We start from the raw sequence: 20472 nt of genomic DNA on the forward strand, positions 1-20472 counted from the left end.
AGGGGTGGTGAGGGATCTCATTGCTGTGGGGGAGCTCGTTGCTGTGGGGGAGCTCGTTGCTGTGAGGGGTGGTGAGGGAGCTCGTTGCTGTGGGGTGGTGAGGGAGCTCGTTGCTGTGGGGTGGTGAGGGTGCTCGTTGCTGTGAGGGATCTCGTTGCTGTGGGGTGGTGAGGGATCTCATTGCTGTGGGGGAGCTCGTTGCTGTGGGGGAGCTCGTTGCTGTGAGGGGTGGTGAGGGAGCTCGTTGCTGTGGGGTGGTGAGGGAGCTCGTTGCTGTGGGGTGGTGAGGGAGCTCGTTGCTCTGAGGGATCTTGTTGCTGTGAGGGATCTCGTTGCTCTGTGGGTGGTGAGGGAGCTCGTTGCTGTGGGGTGGTGAGGGATCTTGTTGCTGTGGGGTGGTGAGGGAGCTCGTTGCTGTGAGGAATCTCATTGCTGTGGGGTGGTGAGGGAGCTCGTTGCTGTGGGGTGGTGAGAGATCTCGTTGCTGTGGGGTGGTGAGGGAGCTCGTTGCTGTGAGGGATCTTGTTGCTGTGGGGTGGTGAGGGTGCTCGTTGCTGTGAGGGATCTCGTTGCTGTGGGGTGGAGAGGGAGCTCGTTGCTGTGAGGGAGCTCGTTGCTGCGGGGTGGTGAGGGAGCTCGTTGCTGCGGGGTGGTGAGGGAGCTCGTTGCTGCGGGGTGGTGAGGGAGCTCGTTGCTGCGGGGTGGTGAGGGAGCTCGTTGCTGCGGGGTGGTAGTAGATTGGTGGCTGGATTTGTCAGGTGTATGAGATGCAGTGAGCAGTTGGTCTTGCGTACTGTTCACACAGATCAGATCATGACAGACTGCATTGAAGTAGATCAAGGTAAAACAATAACAGAATGCAGAATAGAGTGTCACAGCCACAGAGAGAGTGCAGTGCAGGTAATCAATAAAGTGTAAGATCACAACGAGGTAATATGTGATACCAAGAGTCCATCTTATTGCACAAGAGTCTGGTAACACTGGGACAGAAGGTGTTCTTGAGCCTGGTGGGATGTGCTTTCCGGCTTGGGTATCTTCTGCCCGATGGGAAGTAGGGGGAAGGAGAAAGGCCAGGCTGGGAGGGGAACATCCAGGGTGGGAAGCGTCTTTGATTCTGAGGGCCGCTTCATTGAGGCATTCAGAGGAGGCTGGTTTCTGTGAGGGACCAGCTGTGTCCACAACTCTCCCCTTCTCTCTTTTTCCATTTGCCAATCTACCTCCCCTTTTACATCTACTCACCTGCCCATCACCTCTACTCGGTTCCCCTCCTCACTCCCTCCCCAGTCTCCCATGGTTCGATCTCCTCTCCTCCTTCAGCCCTTTACCTGTTCTCCTGTTGCCTCCCAGCTTTTAACTTCATCCCATCTCCCCCACCCACCCACCTTCCCTTCACCTGGTCTCACCCATCTCCCCCACCCACCCACCTTCCCCTTCACCTGCTCTCACCCATCTCCCCCCACCCACCTTCCCTTCACCTGGTCTCACCCATCTCCCTCACCCACCCACCCACCTTCCCTTCACCTGGTCTCACCCATCTCCCCCACCCACCCACCCACCTTCCACTTCACCTGCTCTCACCCATCTCCCCCACCCATCCACCTTCCCTTCACCTGGTCTCACCCATCTCCCCCCCACCCACTTTCTCTTCACCTGGTCTCACCCATCTCCCCCACCCACCCACCTTCCCCTTCACCTGCTCTCACCCATCTCCCCCACCCATCAACCTTCCCTTCACCTGGTCTCACCCATCCACCTTCCCTTCACCTGGTCTCACCCATCTCCCCCCCACCCACCTTCTCTTCACCTGGTCTCACCCATCTCCCCCACCCATCCACCTTCCCTTCACCTGGTCTCACCCATATCTCCCCCACCCACCTTCTCTTCACCTGGTCTCACCCATCTCCCCCACCCACCCACCTTCCCCTTCACCAGCTCTCACCCATCTCCCCCACCCATCCACCTTCCCTTCACCTGGTCTCACCCATCTCCCCCCCACCTGGTCTCACCCATCTCACTCACCCACCCACCTTCCCCTACACCGGTCTCACCCATCTCCCCCACCCACCTTCCCCTTCACCTAGTCTCACACATCTTCCCCGCCCCTTCCCTTTCACCTGGTCTCACCCATCTCCCCTCCCACACCCACCTTTCCCTTCACCTGTTCTCCCCCAACCACCCTCCCCTTCACCTGGTCTCACCCATCTCCCCCACCCACCTACCTTCCCCTTCACCTGGTCTCACCCATCTCACTCACCCACCCACCCTCCCCTACACCGGTCTCACCCATCTCCCCCACCCATCAACCTTCCCTTCACCTGGTCTCACCCATCCACCTTCCCTTCACCTGGTCTCACCCATCTCCCCCCCACCCACCTTCTCTTCACCTGGTCTCACCCATCTCCCCCACCCATCCACCTTCCCTTCACCTGGTCTCACCCATCTCCCCCCCACCCACTTTCTCTTCACCTGGTCTCACCCATCTCCCCCACCCACCCACCTTCCCCTTCACCTGCTCTCACCCATCTCCCCCACCCATCAACCTTCCCTTCACCTGGTCTCACCCATCCACCTTCCCTTCACCTGGTCTCACCCATCTCCCCCCCACCCACCTTCTCTTCACCTGGTCTCACCCATCTCCCCCACCCATCCACCTTCCCTTCACCTGGTCTCACCCATATCTCCCCCACCCACCTTCTCTTCACCTGGTCTCACCCATCTCCCCCACCCACCCACCTTCCCCTTCACCAGCTCTCACCCATCTCCCCCACCCATCCACCTTCCCTTCACCTGGTCTCACCCATCTCCCCCCCCACCCACCTTCCCCTTCACCTGGTCTCACCCATCTCACTCACCCACCCACCTTCCCCTACACCGGTCTCACCCATCTCCCCCACCCACCTTCCCCTTCACCTAGTCTCACACATCTCCCCCGCCCCTTCCCTTTCACCTGGTCTCACCCATCTCCCCCCCACCCACCTTCCCCTTCACCTGGTCTCACCCATCTCCCCTCCCACACCCACCTTCCCTTCACCCGGTCTCACCCATCTCCCCTCCCACACCCATCTTCCCTTTCACCTTGTCTCACCCATCTCCCCCACCCTCCCACCTTCCCTTCATCTGGTCTCACCCATCTACCCTCCCACACCCACCTTTCCCTTCACCTGGTCTCACCCATCTCCCCCACCCCCCCTTCCCTTTCACCTGGTCTCACCCATCTCCGCCACCCACCCACCCACCTTCCCCTACACCTGGTCTCACCCATCTCCCCCACCCACCCACCTTCCCCTTCACCTGGTCTCACCCATGTCCCCCACCCACCGACCTTCCCCTACACCTGGTCTCACCCATCTCCCCCACCCACCCACCTTCCCCTACACCTGGTCTCACCCATCTCCCCCACCCACCCACCTTCCCCTTCACCTGGTCTCACCCATCTCCCCCACCCACCTTCCCCTTCACCTGGTCTCACACATCTCCCCCACCCACCCACCTTCCCCTTCACCTGGTCTCACCCATCTCCCCCCCCACCCACCTTCCCTTCACCTGGTCTCACCCATCTCCCCCACCCACCCACCTTCCCCTACACCTGGTCTCACCCATCTCCCCCACCCACCCACCTTCCCCTTCACCTGGTCTCACCCATCTCCTCCACCCACCTTCCCCTTCACCTGGTCTCACACATCTCCCCCACCCACCCACCTTCCCCTTCACCTGGTCTCACACATCTCCCCCCACCACCCACCTTCCCTTTCACCTGGTCTCACTCATCTCCCCCACCCACCCACCTTCCCTTCACCTGGTCTCACTCATCTCCCCCACCCATCCACCTTCCCTTCAACCTGGTCTCACCCATCTCCCCCCCCTCCCACCTTCCCCTTCACCTGATCTCACTCATCTCCCCTCCCCCACCCACCTTCACTTCACCTGGTCTCACCCATCTCCCCCACCCACCCACCTTCCACTTCACCTGGTCTCACCCATCTCCCCCCCCACCCACCTTCCCCTTCACCTGGTCTCACCCATCTCCCCCACCCACCCACCTTCCCCTTCACCTGGTCTCACCCATCTCCCCCCCAACCACCTTCCCCTTCACCTGGTCTCACCCATCTCCCCCACCCACCCACCTTCCCCTTCACCTGGTCTCACCCATCTCCCCCACCCTCCCACCTTCACCTGGTCTCACCCATCTCCCCCACCCACCCACCTTCCCCTTCACCTGGTCTCACCCATCTCCCCCACCCACCCACCGTCCCCTTCACCTGGTCTCACCCATCTCCCCCACCCACCTTCCCCTTCACCTGGTCTCACCCATCTCCCCCCCCCACCTTCCCTTTCACCTGGTCTCACCCATCTCCCCCCCCCACCTTCCCCAACACCCATCTCTCCCCCCCCCCCGCATCTTCTCTTTCTGGCTTCTTCTCCCCTTGCTTTCCAGCCCTGATGAAGGGTCTCGGCCTGAAACATCGACTGTTTATTCACCTCCATGGATGCTGCCTGACCGACTGAGTTCCTCCAGCACTTTCTGGTGCAGCTATAAAAATTCTCTAGGCTTGATAGGAATTTTTTTAGCCTGCTAAGGAAGTAGCAGTGTTGATGGCTCTTGGCCATATTTGGACCAGGACAGGCTCTTAATGCTGCTTAATCCTCGGAACCCGAAGCTCTGAGCCCTCTCAACCCCAACACCATTGACAAAGACATCTAAAGCTTTGACAAATACTGTAGATGTGTAGTGGAGCGTATATTAACTGGCCACATCACAGCCTGGTATGGAAACACCAAATTCCTTGAACAGAAAATCCTACACAAGGTAGTAGATACAGCCCAGCCATCATGGGTAAAGCCCTCCCCACCATTGAGCACATCTCCTTAGGGTCTATCGTCAGGGACCCCCACCACCCAGATCTTGCTCTCTTGCTGCTGCCATCACGAGCCTCAGGACCCACATCACCAGGTTCTTGAACCTGTCGAGTCACTTTCAAGAACTCTTCATCTCATGCTCTCGATCCTTATTGCTTATATATTATTATTATTATTTCTTTCTTGATTTATTTGCACAGTTTCTGTCTTTTGCACACCGTCTGAACGCTCAAGTTGGTGCAGTCTCATTGATTCTATTTTTTGTTATATGCTACTACAGATTTACTGAGCATGCCCACAAGAAAATGAAACTCAGGGTTGTATATGGTGACATTTGTGTACTTTGATAATAAAATTTACTTTTGAACATTGAACTCCAAGCATGGACTCCACCCTCTTTCAGTTGAATCTTGCTCTGCGCATGTTGGCCACTCTGCGGCTGGGAGGTGTGGAGAGAGGTTCCCTAACAATCTTTCATAGCCACATAGAAAAACTACAGCACAGTACGGGCCCTTTGGCCCACAATGCTGTGCCAATAATGTACTTAATTTAGAAATTACCTAGGGTTACCCAAAGCCCTCTGTTTTTCTGAGCTCCATGTATCCATCCAGGAGTCTCTTAAAAGACCCTATCGTATCCACCTCCACCACCGTTGCTGGCAGCCCATTCCACACACTTACCACTCTCTGCGTAAAAAACTTACCCCTGACATCTCCTCTGTACCTGCTTCCAAGCACCTTAAAACTATGCCCTCTCATGTTAGCCATTTCAGCCCTGGGAAAAAGCCTCTGACTATCCACACGATCAATGCCTCTCATCATCTTATACACCTCTATCAGGTAGGTCACCTCTCATCCTCTGTCGCTCCAAGGAGAAAAGGCCGAGTTCACTCAACCTATTCTCATAAGGCATGCTCCCCAATCCAGGCAACATCCTTGTAAATCTCCTCTGCACCCTTTCTATGTTTTTCACTTCCTTCCTGTAGTGAGGTGACCAGAACTGAGCACAGGACTCCAAGTGGGGTCTGACCAGGATCCTATATAGCTGTAGAAACATAGAAACATGGAAAATAGGTGCAGGAGTAGGCCATTCAGCCCTTCGAGCCTGCACCGCCATTCATTATGATCATGGCTGATCATCCAACTCAGAACCCTATACCTGCCTTCTCTCCATACCCCGTTATCCCTTTAGCCACAAGGGCCATATCTAACTCCCTCTGAAATATAGCCAATGAACTGGCCTCAACTGTTTCCTGTGGCAGAGAATTGCACAGATTCACCACTCTCTGTGTGAAGAAGTTTTTCCTCACCTCAGTACTAAAAGGCTTCCCCTACATTCTTAAACTGTGACCCCTTGTTCTGGACTTCCCCAACATCAGGAACAATCTTCCTGCGTCTAGTCTGTCCAATCCCTTTAGAATTTTATACGTTTCAATAAGATCCCCCCTCAATCTTCTAAATTCCAGTGAGTATAAGCCTAGTCGATCCAGTCTTTCTTCATATGAAAGTCCTGCCATCCCAGGAATCAATCTGGTGAACCTTTGTACTCCCTCTATGGCAAGAATGTCTTTCCTCAGATTAGGGGACCAAAACTGCACACAATACTCCAGGTGTGGTCTCACCATGGCCTTGTACAACTGCAGTAGTACCTTCCTGGTCCTGTACTTGAATCCTCTTGAATGCCAGCATACCATTCGCCTTTTTCACCGCCTGCTGTACCTGCATGCCCACTTTCAATGACTGGTGTACAATGACACCCAGGTCTCGTTGTACCTCCCCTGTTCCTAATGGGCCACCATTCAAATAGTAATCTGTTTTCCTGTTCTTGCCACCGAAGTGGATAACCTCACATTTATCCACGTTAAATTGCATCTGCCATGAATTTGCCCACTCACCTAACCTATCCAAGTCACCCTGCATCCTCTTAGCATCCTCCTCACGCCTTTTGAAAATCCAAATATACCACATCCACTGGTTCTCCCCTATCCACTCTACTAGTTACATCCTCAAAAAATTCTATAAGATTTGTCAGACATGATTTTCCTTTCACAAATCCATGCTGACTTTGTCCGATGATTTCGCCGCTTTCCAAATGTGCTGTTATCACATCTTTGATAACTGACTCTAGCATTTTCCCCACCACCGATGTCAGGTTAACCGGTCTATAATTCCCCAGTTTCTCTCTCACTCCTTTTTTAAAAAGTGGGGTTACATTAGCCACCCTCCAATCCTCAGGAACTAATCCAGAATCTAAAGAGTTTTGAAAAATTATCACTAATGCATCCACTATTTCTTGGGCTACTTCCTTAAGCACTCTGGGATGCAGACCATCTGGCCCTGGGGATTTATCTGCCTTTAATCCCTTCAATTTACCTAACACCACTTCCCTACTAACATGTATTTCCCTCAGTTCCTCCATCTCACTAGACCCTCTGTCCCCTACTATTTCTGGAAGATTATTTATGTCCTCTTTAGTGAAGACAGAACCAAAGTAGTTATTCAATTGATCTGCCATGTCCTTGTTCCCCATGATCAATTCACCTGTTTCTGACTGTAAGGGACCTACATTTGTCTTAACCAATCTTTTTCTTTTCACATATCTATAAAAGCTTTTACAGTCAGTTTTTATGTTCCCTGCCAGCTTTCTCTCATAATCTTTTTTCCCTTTCGTAATTAAGCCCTTTGCCCTCCTCTGCTGGACTCTGAATTTCTCCCAGTCCTCAGGTGAGCCACTTTTTCTGCTAATTTGTATGCTTCTTCTTTGGAATTGATACTATCCCTAATTTTCCTTGTCAGCCACGGGTGCACTACCTTCCCTGGTTTATTCTTTTGCCAAACTGGGATGAACAATTGTTGTATTTCATCCATGCGATCTTTAAATGCTTGCCATTGCATATCCACCGTCAACCCTTTAAGTGTCATTTGCCAGTCTATCTTAGCTAATTCACGTCTCATACCTTCAAAGATACCCTTCTTTAAGTTCAGAACCTTTGTTTCTGAATTAACTATGTCACTCTCTATCTTAATGAAGAATTCCACCATATTATGGTCACTCTTACCCAAGGGGCCTCGCACGACAAGATTGCTAACTAACCCTTCCTCATTGCTCAATACCCAGTCTAGAATGGCCTGCTCTCTAGATAATGCTCTGTAACATTATCTCTCAGCTCTTAAACTCATTCCCATAGTTGATGAAGGCCAAAGCACCTTTTTAACCACAGAGTCAACCTGCGTAGCAGCTTTGAGTGTCCTATGTACTCTGACCCCAAGATCCTTCTCATCCTCCACACTGCCAAGAGTCTTACCATTAATACTATATTCTGCCATCATATTTGACCTCCCAAAATGAACTATCTCACACTTATCTGGGTTGAACTCCATCTGCCACTTCTCAGCCCAGTTTTGCATCCTATCAATGTCCCGTTGTAACCTCTGACAGCCCTCCACACTATCCACAACACCTCCAACCTTTGTGTCATCAGCAAATTTACTAACCCATCCCCCCACTTCCTCATTTATAAAAATCATGAAGAGAAGGGGTCCCAGAACAGATCCCTGAGGCACATCACTGACCTCCATGCAGAATATGACCCGTCTACAAACACTCTTTGCTTTCTGTGGGCAAGCCAGTTCTGGATCCACAAAGCAATGTCCCCTTTGCTCCCATGCCTCCTTACTTTCTCAATAAGCCTGGCATGGGGTACTTTATCAAATGCCTTGCTGAAATTCATATACTCTACATTTACAGTTCTACCTTCATCAATGTGTTTAGTCACAAATCAGTCAGGCTCGTAAGGCACAACCTGCCTTTGACAAAGCTATGCTGACTATTCCTAATCATATTATGCCCTTGCAAATGTTCATAAATCCTGCCTCTCAGGATCTTTTCCATCAACTTACCAACCACTGAGGTAAGACTCACCGGTCTATAATTTCTTGGGCTATCTCTACTCCTTTTCTTAAATAAGGGAACAACATCTGCAACCTTCCAATCCTCTGGAACCTCTCCCGTCCCCATTGATGATGCAAAGATCATTGCCAGAGGCTCAGCAATCTCCTCCCTCGCCAACTATGGTAGCCTGGGGTACATCTTCTCTGGTCCCAGAGACTTATCCAACTTGATGCTTTCCAAAAGCTTCAGTACATCCTCTTTCTTAATATCTACATGCTCAAGCTTTTCAGTCTGTTGCAAGTCAGTACTACAATCACCAAGATCCTTTTCCATAGTGAATACTGAAGCAAAGTACTCATTAAGTCGCTCTGCTATCTCCTCCGGTTCCATACGCACTTTTCCACTGTCATAGTTGATTGGTCCTATTCTCTCATGTCTTATCCTCTTCCTCTACACATTCTTGTAGAATGCCTTGGGGTTCCTTAATCCTGTCTACCAACGCCTTCTCATGGCCCCTTCTGACTCTCCTAATTTCTTTCTTAAGCTTTTTCCTGCTAGCCTTGTAATCTTCTAGATCTCTATCATTACCTAGTTTTTTGAACCTTTCATAAGCTTTTCTTTTCTTCTTGACTAGATTTTCCAACAGCCTTTGTACACCACGGTTCCTGTACCCTACCATCCTTTCCCTGTCTCATTGGAACATACCTATGCAGAACTCCACACAAATATCCCCTGAACTTTTGCCACATTTCTGCTGTACATTTCCCTGAGAACATCTGTTCCCAGTTTATGTTTCCTAGTCCCTGCCTGATAGCCTCATATTTCCCCTTACTCCAGTTAAACTCAGTTTGGCTAACTGGGCCTGTCTCCCGTCCCACCCTCAGCTGCACAGACGGTGAGTTCGGCCGAGTTGGTACCTGGTGACGTGATTCTTCTCCCCGAGCAGGAGGTGGTCCTGCCCTGTGATGCCGTGCTTCTCACTGGCAATGTGGTGGTCAACGAGAGCATGCTGACAGGTGGGTGGGGGCCCTGTCCTGGGGCTGGGGCGGTGTGTCACACTGGAGGAGGTTGTGGGAAGGGAGGGAGGGAGGGTCTGTGGAAGGGTGTGAGGGAGTGGGGGGAATGGAAGGAAGGTGGGGGTAGGAGGCGGGCAAAGATGGTATCAGTGTTACCCTCAGTGGTCACCCCCCCGGATGGGGGTGAGTCTGTGAGCCGATGGCAGATGCAGTGGGACGGAGCTGGTGACGTGGGTATGAAGAGGGGACGGGGGGGAGGGGTTTAAGGATATCTCAATGGGGGGCCACATTCAGGAGCCCCGACTGTGTTTCTGTGTCCCCAGGGGAGAGCGTCCCAGTGACTAAAGCCCCCCTCCCTGAGCTCTGCGATGAAGACACTCTTCGCACCCCCATCTTCCGCCTGCAGGACTATCGGCGCTACGTCCTGTTCTGTGGGACCCGCACCCTCCGAGTCCGGCCCGACCAGGGGCAGGTCCGCGCAGTCGTCATCCGCACCGGTGAGGCCCGACTGTGGTAAGGGGAGTAGCACCGTTCTCCACCACGCCCCAGAACAACCCTCCAATCTCCCCTCCCCCACAATCCTGAGCTCCCCTCCAATGCCCCCTCAACCCAGGATCTCCCCCCTCGCCCCGGGTCTCCCCTCCGATCCCCCCTCGCCCTGGGACTCCCCTCCGATTCCCCCTTGCCCTGGGACTCCCCTTCAATCCCCACCCCCTTGCCCTGGGATTTCTCCTCTGATTTCTCCCCCTCTTACTGCAGTAGTCCCTTCTGATCCCCCCTCACCCCAGGGTCTCCCCTCTGACCCCCCTCACCCCGAGACTCCCCTCTGACCCCCCCCTCACCCCGGGTCTCCCCTCTGATCCCCCCTCGCCCCGGGACTCCCCTCCAATTCCCCCTCACCCCAGGACTCCCTTCCGATTCCCCCTCGCCCTGGGACTCCCCTTCAATCCCCACCCCCTCGCCCTGGGATTTCTCCTCTGATTTCTCCCCCTCTTACTGCAGTAGTCCCTTCTGATCCCCCCTCACCGCAGGGTCTCCCCTCTGACCCCCCCTCACCCCGAGACTCCCCTCTGACCCCCCCCTGCCCCGGGACTCCCCTGCGATCCCCCCTCGCCCTGGGACTCCCCTCTGACCCCCCCCCTCACCCCGGGACTCCCCTCCGATCCCCCCCCACCCCTCACCTTGGGGTTTCTCCTCTGCTTCCTCCCCCTCTTACTGCAGTAGTCCCTTCTGATCCCCCCTCACCCCAGGGTCTCCCCTCTGATTCCCCCCCACCCCAAGGTCTCCCTTCTGATCCCCCTTGCCCCGGGTCTCCCCTCTGACCCCCCCCTCACCCTGGGACTCCCCTATGACCCCCCCCTCACCCTGGGACTCCCCTCCAATCACCCTCTCGCCCCGGGTCCCCTCCGACCCCCACCTCGCCCCGGGACTCCCCTATGACCCCCCCCCCGCCCCTGGACTCCCCTCCAATTCCCCCTCGCCCCGGGTCCCCTCCGATCCCCCCTCGCCCGGGACTCCCCTCCGATCCCCCCCTTGCCCTGGGTTCTCACATTCTTCTCTATCTCTTCCCCGGCCAGGCTTCCTCACCACCAAGGGGCAGCTGGTCAGGTCTATCCTGTACCCCAAACCTGTTGACTTCAAGCTGTTCCGGGACGCCAGGCGTTTTGTAGCCTGCCTGGTGCTTGCTGCTGTGTTGGGCTCCGTCTACACCGTAGTCATCAGCTCCATCCGCAGGGTGAGTGCAGACCCCCTCCTCCCTGCGCCTGGGGGCCCTGGCCTCTCTGGAGACGGCTGTGTGGGGTGGGTCCCAGTCAACTTTTCCAGCTCAAGCACCGCTCGATGCCCTTGTGGGCATTCACCCGCAGGGTGGCACATTCGCGAAGCAGTTAGCTTACCATTACATAGTGCAAGCACTCAGAAGGTTCAGCTCAGTTCCCGCTGCTGTCTATAACATTCCCCCGTGAGTGGGTGGATTTTCTCTGGGTGCCCCGGTTCCCTTCCATAGCCCAAAGACGTACAGGTCAGGGTTGGGAAGGTGTGAGCGTACTACGCTGGTGTCGGAAGCATGCTGCGCTTGCGGGATGCCCCAGCACACTACAAAAAAACCAACAAAGTGAACACCACATTTCACTCTATGTCTCAACGCCCCCTGTGATTTTATACACCTCTATAAGATCATGAGGTGGTGGGGTAGAGATACTGTATGTCTCTACCAAAGGAGGTGTAAGGTGCTCCTTCTCTCCGCAAGCCTGTAGGTCACCCTTGGGCGAGGTGTAGCACCTGCTTATCTACACCCCCCCCCCCAACACCCTGATCAGGGCCACATGAACCCATGGGAGCAGGTGCTGGATGGTGGTACGAGCAGCCGGTGCAGATCACACGTCCTGGTTATGTGACCACTGACACCAGGCAGACAATCTCTGAAGAGTATTGATAATGGATGGGATCACCCATCTTATAAAGACACTGCCCAGAGGAAAACAATGGAAAACCACCATAATCACCCACATCACACGACACAGCACAAGATGATAATGATGAGGTGCGGTCTGACAGAGAAACCCTTCCCTGGGTGACCGTGAACGACATCACAGGTAAACAGGCCGGTGAAGGAGGCTTTTGGGACAATGGCCCTCATCGGTCAGGGCGTTGTACACAGGAGCTGGAACGTCACACTGCCGTTGTACAAGGTTTGTTGAGGTCGCATTTGGAGTACTGCATTCAGTTTTGGAAACCCTGCTATTAAAGGCAAAGACTATTATTTTTTGTCACATGTACCTCAATACACAGTTACAATATTACAAAGTATTGTAACTGCATCATATACAGATGACACTGTGTTAATTGCAAGTACGGAGGAAGAACTACAAAACTTAATTGATATAATTGTTGAGGAAAGTGCAAAAATGGGTCTATCTATCAATTGCAAAAAGACAGAATGTATGGTGATATCCAAAAAGAAGGAGAATCCTATCTGCAGGCTGAGAATAAACGGGGAAGACATAAAACAAGTACAGAACTTTTGCTACTTAGGAAGCTGGGTGACATCAGATGGCAGGTGCGACATGGACATCAAAAGAAGAATAGGGATGGCAAAAGACACCTTTACGAGAATGAAGAGTATACTGACCAACACTAAACTAGGCATGACAACCCGCCTCAGAGTACTGAAATGTTACGTTTATCCAGTTATGTTATATGGCTCAGAATGCTGGACAATATCTCATAACATGAGGAAACAAATTGTAGCAGCAGAGATGTGGTTTTTGAGGAGGACGCAAAGAATATCATGGATGCAATGAATATCTAACGAAGATGTCATGAACAGACCAAGCAAAGATAGAGAAATAATGTATGAGATCATGAAAAGGGAACGTAACTTCATTGGACATGCGATTAGGAAAGAGGAGTTAGAAGGCACAGTAATTATGGGAAAGATTGAAGGGAAGAAAGAAAGAGGAAGGCAAAGACCAATGATGATGGAGACAGCAGCCAGAGAACTGGAAATGAATACCAATGAATTGATCCACTTGACCCGAAACAGTAGTGTGTAGGCCATGGCAGTCAAAGCTCAAACTGGGCACAGCACCTGATGATGATGATCAGTTACAACATATCAAGTCAGCAACTGCAGCATCCTGGGTGTCAATACCTGGACCCAACCTATCAACACAGCTACAAAGTGGCTATATTTCAATAGGAGTTTGAGGAGATTTGGTTTGTCACCCATTTCTACAGATGTACCCCCACGGAGAGCATTCTAACTGGCTCCATCGCCGTCTGTTACGGATCCTCACCACACCTCCCCCACCTCCCCATCCCCGACACTGCACAGGATTGAAATAAGCTGCAGAGTTGTGAACTCAGTCAGCTCCATCATGGGCACCAGACTCTGTTGTATCCAGGACACCTTCAAAGAACGGTGCCTCAGAAAGGCGGCATCCATCGTTAAGGACCCCCACCACCCAGGACAAGCCCTCTTCTCATTGCTAATATCAGGGAGGAGGTACAGGAGCCTGAAGACACATACTCAGTGCTTCAGGAACAGCTTCTTCCCCTCTGCCATCTGATTTCTGAATGGATATTCAACCCATGAACACTACATCACTACTTTTTTTATTTCCATTTTTGCACTATTTATTCTGTCTATCTATATCTCTCTCTATCTATCTGTCTATCTATCTATATAGACTGTAATTCAGTCTATGATCATGTATTGCATTGTACTGCTGCCACAAAGACCACAAATTTCACAACATATGCCGGTGAGATTAAACCTGATTCTGAATCTGAAATGTGTCCTTTGCCTGAAGGTGTACCGGGAGCCGCCCGCAAGTGTGACCATGTTTCCGACCCTTTGGGGGCATGGGAGAAAACGGGAGCACCCAGAGGAAAGCCCCACGGTCATGAGGCAAATGTACAGACTCCTTACAGACAGTGGTGGGAACTGACCCCTGGGAGAGTCATGCAAGCCATGACCCCTGGGCAACAGTCACGCTAACCATGCTGCCCTAGAGGAAAGATGCCAGCAAGCTGGGAAGAGAGCACAGAGGAGATTTATGAGGATGTCAGTGGGACTCTGGGCACTGAGTTAGGGAGAGCAGTTGGGACTTTATTCCTTGGCGTGTAGCAGACTTTGAGGAGTGCTCTTATAAAGGTGTATAGAATCACAGAGGGCATAGTTAGGATGAATGTACAGTCTCTTTCTCCGGGCTTGGATGGAGACCTTGGTAAGCATAGGCATGTTGGGCTGAAGTGATCTTCAGCTGGCAACATCAACCCAGGTTACCAACAAGCCCTCGACAGTCTACAAGAAAAACATCGATAACACAACATCTTGAGCACCCAATGCAAAATCGCAAGTCATGCAGCATCTTCGGAGGGGAATTAACAGCAGATGTTTTGGACCGAGACCCTTCACCAAAGATATCAATAAGATCGATAAGGTGCAGAGAAAACTTACAAGGATGTTGCCAGGCTTTGAGGACCAGAGTCATGGGGAGAGGTTGAATCGGTTCAGACTTTATTCCCTGGAGAACAGGAGAATGAGGGGAGATTTGACAGAGGTTAGTAGACAAAATTATGAGTATAGATAGGGTAAATGCAAACAGGCTTTTTCCACTGAGATTGGGTGAGACTAGAACCTGAGGTCATGGGTTTAGGGTGAAAGGTGAAATGTTCAAGGGGAGCTCAGAGTGCAGAAGCAGTGGATACGGCTGTGACAGAAGATTGGGTAAACAGACGGATTGGTGGGTATGGTCCTGTGCAGATTGATGGGTCTAGCCAGAACAACAGCTCGGCATGGACTAGATGGGCCAAAAGGCCTGTTTCTGTGCTGTAGGTTCTATGACTCTGGTGCAGAAATTTCAGGGGCCCTGGTGGAGAAATTTAAAACATCCTTAGCCATGAGTGGGGTGCCGGAGGACTGGAGGATAGCTAATGTTGTTCTGTTGTTTAAGAAAGGCTCTAAGAATAATCTGGGAAATTTGAGGCCAATGAGCCTGAACTCAGTCAAATTATTGGAAGGTATTCTAAAGGACTGGATATATAATATTTGGATAGACAGGGACTGATTAGGGACTGTCAGCATGGCTCTGTTGTGTGGAAGGTCGTGTCTCATCAATCTTAGAGAGTTTTTGAGATTACCAGGAATGAAAGGCAGTGGACATTGTCTACATGGACTTTAGCAAGACCTTTGACAAGGCTGGTCAAGAAGGTTCAGTTGCTCCACATTCAGAATGAGGTAGTAAATTGGATCAGACACTGGCTTTGTATGAGAACCCAGAGGGTGGTAGTAGAGGGTTGCCTCTCTGACCGGAGGCCTGTGACTAGTGGTGTGTCATAGGGTTTGGTGCTGGGTCCCTTGTTCTTCGTTATCTATATCAATGATCTGGATGATAATGTGGTTAACTGGATCACCCCAAGATCAGGGCTGTAGTGGACAGCAATGAAGACCATCAGAGGTGGCAACGGGATCTGGACCAGCTGGAAAAGGGGGCTGAAAAAAATGGCAGATGGAATTTAATGCAGACCAGTGTGAGGAGCTGTACTTTAGTAGGACCAACCAGGGTAGGACTTACCCTGAGGAGTAAATGAGGAGTGCGAAGTGCAGTGAAATAGAAAGATCTGGGAATACTGATTCATAATTCCTTGAAAGTGCGTAGGTTCGTAAAGAGAGCTCTTAGCAAATTGGTCTTCATAAGGTTGAGCATTGATCCAGGAGTTATGACGTTAGACTGAATTTGGAGTGTTGTGTGCAGTTCTGGTCAGCTACCTACAGGAGAGATATCAGCAATGTTGAAAGAGTTCAGAGAAAATTTACAAGGATGTTGTTGGGACTCGAGGACCAGAGTTATAGAGAAAGGTTGAATAGGATAGGACCTGATTCCCTAGAGGGTAGAAGACTGAGAGGAGATTTGACAGAGGGATACAAATGATGAGGGTAAATGCAAACAGGCTTTTCCCCCCAGACTGAGTGAGATGAGAACTAGAGGTCATAGGTTTAGGGCCAAAGATTAAGGGGAATTGAGGGTCAAGTGTGGAAAGAGCTGCCAGCAGAAATGGTTAATGTGAGTTTGATTGTAACTGTCAGACGGGTTTTGAGAGGTACATAGATGGGAGGGTGAGGAGAGATTGAAAGCAAGACAGAGTCATGGTGTTTGAGAGAGAGAAGTGCATGTGTGTGTGAGAACATGTAAGTGTTTATGTCAGAGAGGGAGACAGTTGGTTCTGCCTGCTGATGGCTCCTGCTCTACCGCCCCCAACCCCAGGAGCCCATCGTGGAGATCGTGCTGAAGGCTCTGGACGTGGTGACCATTGTGGTCCCACCAGCGCTGCCAGCCGTGGTGACGGTGGGCGTTGTCTATGCCCAGCGACGCCTTCGGAGACGAGGAGTCCACTGCATCAGCCCCCATCGCATCAACCTGTGTGGTCAGCTTGACCTCGTCTGCTTCGACAAGGTGAGTCTGTCCTGACACCACCACATCAAACTCCCCGACATCCCTGTTGGTGGCACGTGGGGATTAACTTCACACCCCCTGGGGCCTCAGCACACAGCAAGACTTCACTGATCACATTTCCATGTTATGAAGCCTCCCACCATGCCCCCCTCCCCTCCATGCTCCCCATCCAGTGATGACCCTCCTTTTTAATATTTAATATTTCACTACTGTTTGAGTAATTTTGTATATACAAGCATTCTTGCTTGTTTAAATAATTATGGGTTATGTGCAAAAAAAAGTTAATTACATATGTCATCGCGCAGTCACATGATCCTCGCGCGCCTTGCTGAGAGTTTTTGGACTCCTGTGTTTTATTTGAATTAGTTTAACGTTTTGAAGTTACAAAACATAACATTGGTGATGAGGTATTTTTAAATTGAACCCGACCCGGCCACCAACCTGTTAGAGCACAGCGAGACGTTCGAGAGCAGTGGTGAAACAGAGTAGCGGGCGTTCTTTGGAAGGGAATTAGTTTAAAAATAAGGCTGTAAATGGAAGAATTCAGGGTTCATAAAAAGGTGAATAATCATCATTTAAAAAGAGTAGAAATGATGGGCTACATCGAAAAGATGGGCGAATTTGATTGCAGAGCAGGTAATACTGAATTATTTGAAGTAAATGAAATAGCCAATGAGAGGCGAGTGACAATTTTGCTGAGTGCATTAGGTTTAAAGGCACACAATTTGCTTTGAAGTTTGATTGCTCCAGCCAAACCATCAGAAATGAGCTTTGCTGCTGTTGTAATAGTGATGCAGGAACACATTGAACTGAAGGCATTGTTGAGTGCAGAATGCTTTAGCTTTCATAAGTAGAGGGTAGAAGGGGAGGCTATTTCAGTGTACGTGGCTGAACTGAAGAGAAAGTCTAAGATTTGTCATCTCGCTGATGGTCTTAATGATACACTGAGAATGTTACAAGAAAGCATTCAAAAACAGCTCCTAACTGAAGCACAAATTACAGTTAAAAGAGCAGTTAAAATTGCTGTATCAATGGAAACAGCAGACGGAGACCCCACTGAGTTGCAGTCAGGAATGAAAGTGAGCGTGAACAAAATTGCAACTTCTAAACAAAACCCGGCCGGATTGAGCATTGTGATGGGGCTCAGATACCAAACAAGTGCAGGTTTAAAGGCAAAACTTGCAGAAAAGGCAAAAAAAAAAGTAGGACATATCGAAAGTGCATGCTGGACAGACAAACATAAATGGACTGCTCAGGGAAGAGAAAAAAGATAAAAAAAAGTTAAGTTGCAGTTCTAAAAAAGCACTAATCTGGACACTGTTGATGAAAAATCTACTAATTATGAGAGTGACACAGGACTGGCTCACCTTGAGATTTACAACGCAACAGGAGACAAGCAATACGGCTTATACCAGAAGTCAGCAGCAAATTAATTAGAATGGAATTGGACACTGGCTCAGCTGTTTCAATCATTCCACAAAATGAGTTTGAATGGCATTTCAAATATACTGAACTGAAGTCTGCAGATACCCACTAGGAAATTATACTGGAGAAAAGACAACTCCTGTGGGAATAGCAATTGTAACAGCAAAATACAACAACCAACAAGCCACATTGGGGTTGAATGTGGTAAAAGCAGGAGGACCAGCATTGTAGGGCTGTGATTGGCTAAGACAACTACAAATTGATTGGAGATCCATCCGCCATTTTCCTGCCTCATCACCTGCAACAGAGTCAAATGAAAGCGATTTAAGAAAGGCACTGGGTGATGCTACTAATGTCTCCACTCTGAGCACCACAAACCTATGCCATCTGAGGACAAACATGTGCTGGGGTCATCCTCTCGGCCTCTGGTCGGAAAGCATATTGGACCAAGGAAGGACTCAGTTCTGGATGACGGCGACGAGTTGGAGGCCTTCCCAGTGACAAATGGCGACAAACAAGGCTGCGTTCTTGCCCTGACTCTGTTCAGTATGGTATTCTCTGCCATGCTGACAGATGCCTTCCGTAACTACGAAGAAGGAATCCATATCAGGTACAATGTAACAAATGCAATAACATGTTGGTCAGACACAGAAATACCATGAATATTTTGACGAACTATTCCAAAATGCACAGTTAATTTATTAGGTTGTAAATTAATTTTAAGTGCTTTAGAAATTCTTGAGAAAACCGACTTCCAGAACTGTTCCAATATAGAACAAGACCAAAACATGTGTCAGTGTAGCTATCTCAGTTTTACATCTATCACAATGACTATCAACATTAAGAGTTTAGAAAGTCTCTCCTTTGTCAAATGATAACGATGTACAATTTTAAATTGAATCAATGAATTGCTAGCACAAATTGAAGAAGAGTTAACCAGTTTCAATATCCGCATCCAATCCTCTGTCATAAAAGTCAAATTAAGTTCCTTTTCCCAATCCTGTTTAATCTTAGACAAAGGACACTTATCCCATTGTAATAGAAAATTATAAATTCTTCCAATAGAACCCTTAATCAAAGGATTCATACACATAATAGTATCTAACAGGTCAGCCTCCAATATGTAAGGGAAATTATTTAAATATTTTTGTAAAAAATATCTAACTTGAAGGTATTGCAGAAAGTGTGAGTATGAAAGATGATCTGCACAAAGTCATCAAGGCAGCGAAACAACAGTACAGGGACAAGATCCAGACACAACTCTCCACCAACAAAACACACAGCTAATGGCGAGGTCTGCACACCATCGCAGACTTCAAAGCTAAGAGCAGTGGAGTTTCCAACATCGCTGCCTCTCTCGCAGATCAGCTAAGTCTTCTTTACACTCGATTCAATGCCGCCAATACTGAGCCACTGATGTGACCGGCAGCTTGGCCATCTCTGAGGCTGAGGTACGCAGATGTTTCCAACGAGTGGACAGTTGCAAGGCTGTGGGACCGGACAGCATCCCAGGGTGAGTACTCAGGGTGTGTGGGGCACAACTGGCAGGTGTGTTTACAGACATTTTTAATCTCCCCCTCTCCCAGTGTAGAGTGCCCTCCTGCTTCAAATTATTCACCATTATCCCTGTACCAAAAAAGACCAAGGTAACATGTTTGAACGACTGGCGTCCTGTCACACTCACCTCAATAAGCAAATGCTTTGAGGGGCAGGTCAAGGATTACATCTGCAGCTTGCTACCACCCACATTGGACCCCTTACAATTCGCCTACCGACAAAACCGATCGACAGACAACGCAATAGCCATAGCTCTACACACCATCCTTACACATCTGGAGAAGAGGGACGCTTATGTGAGAATGCTATTCTTGGACTACAGTTCAACATTCAACACCATAATTCCCTCCAGGCTCAACAAGATGCTGAGAGACCTTGGCGTTGACCCTGCCTTGTGCAGCTGGATCCTGGACTTCCTGTCAGATCGCCAACAGGTGGTAAGAGTGGGCTCCCTCACCTCCAACCCTCCTACCTTCAACACAGGTGCCCTTCAGGGCTGTGTACTCAGCCCCCTCCTTTGCTCTCTGTATACCCATGACTGTGTTGCCACTGTTACGTAACCGGCAACAATGAATATTAATCGAGACAGGTTTTATGAAAACAACCAAACATTTATTAAACACATATAAACGAGAAGGGGAAAGGAAAACTTTAACCGGAGGTTAAACAGGTACGCAGCCGTTTATCAACTCTATTCGGCTCTGGTTCTTAAAGTGTTAAATGCTGAAACAGTTCTTAAAGCGATACAGTCAGATATAGTTCTTAAA

At 50.2% G+C, this 20472-nt stretch overlaps 1 protein-coding gene across 4 annotated transcripts in view; it reads left to right on the forward strand.

Moving 5' to 3' along the window:
- Positions 1-20472, forward strand: part of LOC134346901 (polyamine-transporting ATPase 13A3-like) — a 224126-nt gene that overhangs the window by 150422 nt on the left and 53232 nt on the right. For all 4 annotated transcript variants that reach the window (XM_063048732.1, XM_063048733.1, XM_063048734.1 and 1 more), the window contains exons 10-13: positions 9633-9764; positions 10088-10261; positions 11342-11499; positions 16535-16723. In XM_063048732.1, coding sequence (XP_062904802.1) covers positions 9633-9764; positions 10088-10261; positions 11342-11499; positions 16535-16723 — 653 coding nt within the window. The remainder of the gene's footprint in view (positions 1-9632; positions 9765-10087; positions 10262-11341; positions 11500-16534; positions 16724-20472) is intronic.

This window comes from Mobula hypostoma, chromosome 5 (genome assembly GCF_963921235.1).
Source record: "Mobula hypostoma chromosome 5, sMobHyp1.1, whole genome shotgun sequence".
Taxonomy (NCBI): Eukaryota; Metazoa; Chordata; class Chondrichthyes; order Myliobatiformes; family Myliobatidae; genus Mobula; species Mobula hypostoma.